General features: G+C 39.7%; 2 protein-coding genes across 7 annotated transcripts in view; one reads left to right on the top strand and one right to left on the bottom strand.

Annotated features, from left to right (window-relative positions):
* Window positions 1-5095, top strand: part of Mtmr10 (myotubularin related protein 10) — a 42723-nt gene extending 37628 nt beyond the window's left edge. For 2 of the 4 annotated variants that reach the window (XM_010638214.2, XM_010638218.3), the window contains 2 exons: window positions 1914-2096; window positions 2629-5095. In XM_010638214.2, the coding sequence (XP_010636516.1) occupies window positions 1914-2096; window positions 2629-3279 (834 nt within the window). In that variant the 3' untranslated portion in view covers window positions 3280-5095. The remainder of the gene's footprint in view (window positions 1-1913; window positions 2097-2628) is intronic. The other 2 variants (XM_010638216.2, XM_010638217.2) reach the window with 2 other exon arrangements.
* The window catches only part of Fan1 (FANCD2 and FANCI associated nuclease 1), a 31970-nt gene continuing 25685 nt past the window's right edge, over window positions 2022-8306 (bottom strand). For all 3 annotated transcript variants that reach the window (XM_010638220.3, XM_010638221.3, XM_010638219.3), the window contains one exon: window positions 2022-6635. In XM_010638220.3, coding sequence (XP_010636522.1) covers window positions 6498-6635 — 138 coding nt within the window. In that variant the 3' untranslated portion in view covers window positions 2022-6497. The remainder of the gene's footprint in view (window positions 6636-8306) is intronic.

Here is an 8306-nt window from a genome sequence, read left to right on the forward strand (position 1 = left end):
TACATTTTATACTTCCTTAAAAGGGTTCATCTTTTCCAAACTGCTAGAGGACAACAATAGGCCCAGACTCTGAAGGTCTGGAAAATGTATGTGTTCCTAAAATAAAAGATTTGCCAGCTACTCTTCTTCATTTCTTGCACTATCATCGTTGTGCCTTTCTTTACTGTGAGCTCTTGTTTTCCTGGGCTGTGCTTGTTTCCTTTACCTCTCTCCAGGCTCTTCCTTCACTGCTCCATGTGCTTACACACAACACACACACACACACACACACACACACACTCACACACTCTGAGCTGCAGAAGGAGGAAAAGACTTAAAGAAGCCTTAGCCTCATTCAACCCAAGTGTGTTGAGAGGATATCACCTTTAGGGTCCTGTGACATGGCAGTGGACACCCAAGCAGAGAACCTTACAGCTCTCAGAGACACCCATGCTCACTTCTGCTTCTTGGCTGGGTTCTGGATGTGCTGAGAGATACTGCCAAATAGATTTCTATTCACGAATAAAAGCAGATATTCAAAAGTACTACATTTGGGCCAGGGATTTAGCTCAGTGGTTCCGGTGCCTACCTTGCCAAGTGTAAGAGCCCGAGTTTGATCCCCAGTACAAAAACAAAGTACTACATTTTCTTTCCATCTCATACACTAGAGCTGTATCTGTCTACTTCAGAAATTGTTTGACAGATACTAATATGAATCTCGCCTTCCCATCCTTCCAGTAGGGACTGGCCTGATCACTGTCCCCTGTGCATACTTGCTATAAACAAAGGGAGTTCTTTTTTTCTCCATTCTGAGGCTGCCTTAACTGTTAGTAGATGTTAGTATTACTGTTTCTAGGAAATTTGATGTTCCTTGGAGATAAATGTTTTTAATTTTACATATTTAAAAAAGTGAGTTTTTTTATATACTTTGCTAAGGAACATTAAAGAGGTCACAATTTGTTTTACTAGATTTTAGATGTTAGTCCTTTAAAGATCAGTTGTTTTAATCCATCCATCTTTGGTGAAATCTCAAATAACTAAGAAAAAGGTTAAGTATATTTGGTGCTTAATATTTTCTTATTTGAAATGAACATTTTGTAAAACTTTCAAAAGAGCCTATACTATTCTATAGGTTACCCATTTGTCAACGATTTCCAGCCATCATGGTCAGAGGTACATCCCTAGCTGTGATGCAGCCAGTGCCTCCTGACTGCTGTTGTTGTTTTTTTTTTTTTTTTTTTTTTTTTGGTAGTAACATTTATTCGTTGCAACCCCCCTGCCATTTTCAAAGAAATTCTTGGCTTTTTGTAGAAAATTTGGAAAAGACTAAAAGATACAGAATAGAAAATAGGGTGAGCATTCGGTACCATCCAGAGACTACTTGGGGACATTTTCTTCAGCGAACCATTCTGTATAAACTTGATATGGCCTGCTTTTGTCACTTGCTAAGAAGAGAGTCCTTTTCTGCACATCACTAAAGGTGCCTGCTCCATCTGAGCTGGTCCCAGAGCTACCTCCCGGAGGAACACTGTGATCCTCATAGTGAGGCCTTGGGTTGTTGCCTTGACCTGCTGGGTGGGAATCCAGAGTGGGGGCTTCAGCACATCTTAAGACTGTATGACCTCACATTAGTGAAGCTCTCCTCCCACTGACACCTTCACTGTCCTGAAGACACAGCCTCCTTGTCCTGAGGCCGAGAACATGCTGCAGAGCCTCCTGCATGCCTGCTTGCAGGGCATCCAGTGCACCTGTAGGCGCAAGCATTGGCACATTCCTGGCTCCAGGCAGGACAGTGCTACCCCAGTGGGTTTTGAGTGCCCTGGCTCAGAACATTTCACTTGCATGGCGATGAAAAGCTCATCAAAAGAAAGGAGCCCGCAGGAGAAAATCTCTAGCTGTGCATCTTTCACACATTCAAAAATTTTATTTTGCAGGAATTTGCTATAAGCAAAAATATCCAGTTGGGTGATGAAAAGGGCTTAAAATTCCCCTCAGTGTGGGACTGGTCTCTTCAGTTTACAGCAAAAGACCGCACCCTTTTCCACAACCCCTTCTACATTGGAAAGAGCATGCCCTGTGTACAGAATGGCTCTGTGAAGTCTTTCAAGCGGACAAAGGTAAACCACAACGCACTAACAGTACAAAACTAACAGTACAATACTCACAAGCACACACATAAGGACACAAAATATTAAAAATAAAGCCATAGCCCACAACAGTAACACTGTTAATCCAGCGTTTTGAAGGATTGTTCCTTTTTTTAACCGATGTGCTACATTGTGACTTTTGTCTTGGTGCCTGAGTCCCGTGAAGCCTGTTCAGATCTATGTTGGCAGCTCGAGGCTGTGGGCCTGGAGCCCTGTTCCCTGAAACTCATCTAGTCTGGCCATTCTTCTTACCAGAGTTGGCCAGGTTTAGGTTTTTTTCCCCTAATCCAGAAATTTGTAAATATCCATTTGAGCTATCTGATAGATAAGATATATACTCACTTTAGGTATGGCAATAGCCTCAGGAGGATCGACCCTGAAAAGCAGCGAGTCCAGGGGAGGAGGATTATATTAAGTACTCCAAGGGAAGGAACAAATGTTCGCTGAGGCTGAAATTTCATTTTCCATAAATACTGTATTTTATTTGCCATTGCACCTTTAGTCTTCTGTCAGAAAGAGACTCCCGGAGGATAATGCTGTGGTCTCTCCTGTGCAGAAGAGCTACAGTTCTACCTTGAGGGGAATGCCATCTTCCTTAAAGAATGGGATCATTGGTGACCAAGAACTGTTTCCGAGGAGAAATTCACTAATATTAAAACGAAAGCCAGACCCACTTCAGCACATTGACAGTCACAACAGAGATATGGAACAATATTTTAGAGAGTGGTTTTCCAAACCAGCTGACCTCCACGGTGTGATTCTGCCTTGTCTCTCGGGAATACACATAAAACTGTGGAATCTGTGCTACTTCCGATGGGTCCCTGAGGCTCAGATCCACCTGGGGGGCTCCATCACTGCCTTCCACAAGCTGTCCCTGCTGGCGGACGAGGTGGACGTACTCAGCAGAATGCTGCGGCAGCAGCACAGCGGCCCCCTGGAAGCCTGCTACGCAGAGCTGGAGCAGAGCAGGATGTACTTCAGGGCCCAAGGCCCACACACCACCTCAGGGACACCTGAGTTCCTCTCCTCTTCATTTCCATTTTCTCCTGTCGGCAATCTATGCAGACGAAGCATTTTAGGAACACCATTAAGCAAGTTTTTAAGTGGGGCCAAAATATGGATATCTACTGAGACACTAGCAAACGAAGACTGAAATGTATTATCTGAACACGTAAAGGGAAGCCCTAACTTCCCTCTGCTAATCTAGGCATTTAAAACTCTTAAAAATTTTATATATAAGAATAATAGTTGAAATTTGCACTAATATTTAAAAACATGTTGAATCATGCTACCTTTGCAGGTAATTTAAGAAAAGTGTAATTTTGGTTTTTATGTCCTATTCCTGTCTACAGTTCTGGCTTATTTTAGGTGATTTGCAAACGTTCCCCCTATTCTTTTAACTGTGATCAAACTAATTAGGTTTTCTACATTTCTGCTGTCTGTGTTCATTTTTCCTACCACCTACCTATTAAAGGTTACCCAGTACTTGATCAGAGTAGCAGTCAGAAGGAGACAGCAGCAAGAGCATTTCAGATTGACCATAGATCACTGTGGTTTGAAATTATGAGTTTGCTTTTTAACTTCATAGGACTAACTGTTAAATGATATGCACTGTAACTTTAAAGCATTCATTGTAGATGATACCATTAACCTTACAAGTGCCTTTGACATTTAGATACTGAGAAACAGAAAAATACAGTTTCACTTTTTAAAATTACACGCAGCATGTTGGATTTAAGATTTTCACTCTAGGCTTCATACTAGTAGCCAGGAGTCTCCAGATCCGCATGTCTGTCACCACGAGCATCACCAAGGACACAGTAGCTGGTGGGGGTGCTGATCCAAGAGGCTCTGCAGGCTTTCAGGCAGGCGGCAAGGCACAGCCCTCGGACCACAGGGCTGCTCAGAGGCCTCTGGGTTCCCATCAGTGTGTCCAGCCTGCTGAACTGCCGTTGGCACAGGGCACAAGTTGGAGCCCTGCCTGGAGGGCCCTCTTCTCTCAGAGTTCTTAATCCTTAGGAATAGGGAACATGGACTTATCTCAAACACTGCCGCTTTAATAAGGAGAGAAGCGCTCCTTTCCACACACTTTCCTGACAGGAATACAAAGAGGAGACAAAAGCACACGAAGGTGTATTTTTGGTCTGAAATACCCTTGTTTTCAAAGTGACAAGCTGGCCAACTTTGCAAGGTAAAAATAGCCTAAGCTCCCTGTGCACTGACTGATACTTCATGCCATCCCTCTCCAAGTGCACACACATCCCATTATTTAACTGTTAATTTCTTAAGATTCTGAAATTTTTTGTAATGTCTCAATTTCCTTTTCTAAAATACATTTTTGGAAGATAGTATATTTTGCCTTTAAGTGAGCTGAGTAGTGGTTTCTACTTTAATTATTTGCCTTTTAAATTTTTTGATAATATCTCTGGATTTAACAAGTCTTTATACAGTGTCCTAGGATAAATTCATCCTTTGGATAAACAATGTTTTTGCCAACTGGTTGCCTAGAAAATAAAGGCTATTTTCAGTTCATACAAATAGCTTTATGGGCACTAAAGCTTTTACAGTCCTTGATTGGAAACCAGCCTTGATTGCCTTAAAACACAGCATTTCCTGCCACTGAAAGTATAATTCTTTTTTCATTAAGCTGCCTTTTTTATTATCACAAATGTTTCTAAATTTAGTTTTTGGATTCAGCATTTCTCTAATTTTCTTCCCTCACACTATTTCAGTTCCCTTTTATAACTTTTCTGAATTTATAAGTTTAAAAAAGATTAGGTACTATTAATACTGTCTTAAAATAGAAAATTGCATATTTTTGTATGATAATCAAATGTAGTGAAATATGGATTTTTTGTTGAATAGTTGTTACATAATGTTTATTGTGCATAGTATGAAAAACAACTATCACAGCCTTGTCTGGGTCACTGTGAAACTTGAGGAGAAATGACACTGGTGACGTGAAGTGTCGGTGTGGCTGTGTGCAGTAACCCAAGGAGCCCAACACCCACTGTACCACAGGCTCGTGGACGCCTGTGCTGATGGGGTCCAGGCAAAGGCCAGGCGGCATTGGACTTAAAGCTGTATGTGTCTTAGCATTTATGATGGGGATCAAATGTAAAACCAAAAATAACTTTAAGAAAAGGATATTAATTTGTATTAACAGGAGGTCAGAACAGTTCAACAGAATCTGCTTGCTATAGCAGTAACCTCAAGTAGAACTTGATTTTGAGAGAAAAGTAAAACCTTTGTGCCTAAAACTGATGACTTGAAGTAAAATGAGCAAGAGATGAGTGATCTTGTTGTTCAACAGAATGAATGTGAAGGAAATTTTGACTGCTAAATAAAATTTCCACAGAAACTGTTTGTGGTGCATTATCAGCATGAATGAGCACAGTGATTGAAAACTCAAAAGGCATCTTCTCTTACCCATTATCTGAGTGTCGTCCGTGCAGTCTTTTTGCTTGCCCTCTAAAATTAGTGATAATTATAAAAACGGGGGTAACTGCCTCCAAGGCCTCAGAGTCCATGGATGAAACCTGCAACCCTAAGTCCTAAGTCTCCAGATAAGTCATCTTACCATGGCCCTCACAGCCTAAGACCCTTCCAACCATGGTGGTGGCAGTCCTTTTTTCATTATGCCACTGCTAACAAAACTTGCGCCAAAGCTCATTATTAGGGATGCTTCTGAGGAGAAGGCTGTGAAAGGACAACTGGTTTTGTAGACTGTCCGCGCCTCTGGTGACATAACCCCAACTGCTAAGAGTAAGCACTTACGGGTAAGTCATAAATTAAGCAACTTCATAAGAATTTGGTTTTTAATTCTAAAGAAAGCAGAATTTCTGTTCTTTCTGACCTTCTTGGAAAATCACAGGAGTATTTAATGACACTGTAAACCAGTGCAGAAGAAATATCTAAATTTGAGAATCTGTCCCCTGGTGGGTCTGTAGCTGTGATAGAGTGCTAGTCTAGTACATTCACATACAAGGCCCTCAGTGTGTCCTCAGAACAGGAAAAAAAAAAAAAAGTTTTATCTCCATAATACTTATTATTTATGCTACTTTTGTAATAAAAGATTTAAAGCTGTGAATCATCTTGATTTTCCCCACTTTTTTCCCAGCCTTTTCCAAATCTAATGGCACAGATACATCAGCTCTTGAAATGACCAAGGTTTTATTTTTTTAGTTTATTACGTACTGTGTGGAATCAACCAGATATTCAAGCAGATACGAAGTTTTGTGAAACGTTATGTAACGATGAGTCATTAAGTTAGAAGGTTTATCACTAACAAGATCAAAAATATAATCATACTGCCTTCTGCTTTTAAAAATCATGTATCAACATATGATCAGATACTCAATTCCTTAGCTTCTAGCTGAGGCCCTTGCTCTTAGCCCCAACTGCAACCACATGGCAGACTTCGACTTCGGCCCCCAGCTTCCGCAGTTCATCCAGCCAGATCATTTGCTTATGTGAAAGACGATCATTGGGGCCTTTCACTTCCACCAGCTGGAAGACAAATTTTAAAAATTCACTTAAAGTGAATAGTCATTCAAGCTATAGTCTTTTCCGCTGGCAGTCACTTTAAGTGGCCTACTGCACCACTGTATTCATATCATTAAACATACATGCGACCAAGAAATCACCTGAGAAATTTTTCTAGTCTGGAAACTTAAGTCTTTCACAGATAATTAGTGAATTGATTCTTAGTATAGCAACTAAAAAACTGTTCAGAAGTATGCACTGGATTGTTAACTACTGCGTAAAACCCTTCAATTACTTTCTTATATCTATAATTAAATATAAACTTTTGCCCTACAGGAATAGGATCAAGCTCCTGCTGATTATTCCAAAAGTCTCTCCAGACCATTTTATTCCCTACCCAAAGGCCCTTACATACTGTTACCCTGCCCAGGTCTTCTCCCATTTTTCACATGCCTGACTTCTCTTAAAGCTGTACATAAACCTGTCTCACAGAGGTCCACCATATCTCTAAGGAGGATCCTTCTCTGCATTTCTTTCACAGCCCTAATCATGAGAAAGTCATTACATATCAATTCCAGAAAGGCAAAAACTCAGTTTTGATCAGTGTACACTGATGAAACAGAAGATGGCAATAAAACAATCCTAGGTGAAGTATAGAAAACATGACTCTTAAATACAGTATTTAGCAAGCTGATGGAGACTTAAACAGAGTCCCCAGAGAAAAGCGAAAAAATTTGACCTCAGATTTTCCATATACAATGAGAACTAGAAACCCAAGATCAAAAAGAACTCAGAACGCTAAGCACACAAATAAAGAACACTACATTAAGAAATATAATTAAACGGTATAATCAGTATTACAGGGAATACCCTAAAAGTACCCAGGATTTTTTAAAGCTAGAGGAAAAAAAGAATTATCGCTGGAAACAGTGGAACAACATTTTAGAGTATAGGAGAAAACTGTCAACACAATTTTTTGCCTCAAGAAAGTATCTTTCAAAACAAAAGCAAACAGCTAGGGATTTGGCTCAGTGGTTCTGCCACCTGCCTCACAAGGGCAATGGCCCAAGTTCTATCCCCGGTACCAAGAAAAAAAAAAAGCAAACAAACACATGTAAAATACATACAAACCCTAAATGTAACTAGCAGACCTCCACTTCAAGAAAAGTTAAAGGAAATACTAGTAGGAGAAATCTGTGTATGTACAAAGAAATAAGAAGCTCTAGAATTGATACCACCTCTTATTACAAAAGAAAGTCTGAACCACAGTTTCTACCTTTAAAAAAAAAACAAAAAGAATAAATCCAAAGTAGGCAGGAGGTTATAAAAAGCAGAGCAGACATCAATGAAATACGAAACAAAATGGAGAAAAACAATGACACCAATATTAGTAAAACTGATAAGCCTCTCACCAGAATGGTCATGGAAAACAAAAGATAGATTACCAGTTTCAGGAATAAGAGCATAATACATATTAAAATGACAAGAAATATGAACAACTTTATGCCAATAAATTCAAGAACATGCTTAAAATGAACAAATTCCTCTGAAAGATATAAACTCTCAAAGCTCAATCCAGAATAAAAAAAAAAAATCAAGGAATAGAACAGCCCTATGTTGATTAAAATTTTTTTAAGGTTTTTTTTTTTTTTTTTTTTTTTTTTTTTTTGGGGTTTTGACACAGGTGTTTGTTTT

Source organism: Fukomys damarensis, unplaced genomic scaffold (assembly GCF_012274545.1).
Source record: "Fukomys damarensis isolate Sample0158 unplaced genomic scaffold, DMR_v1.0_HiC HiC_scaffold_7, whole genome shotgun sequence".
NCBI lineage: Eukaryota > Metazoa > Chordata > Mammalia > Rodentia > Bathyergidae > Fukomys > Fukomys damarensis.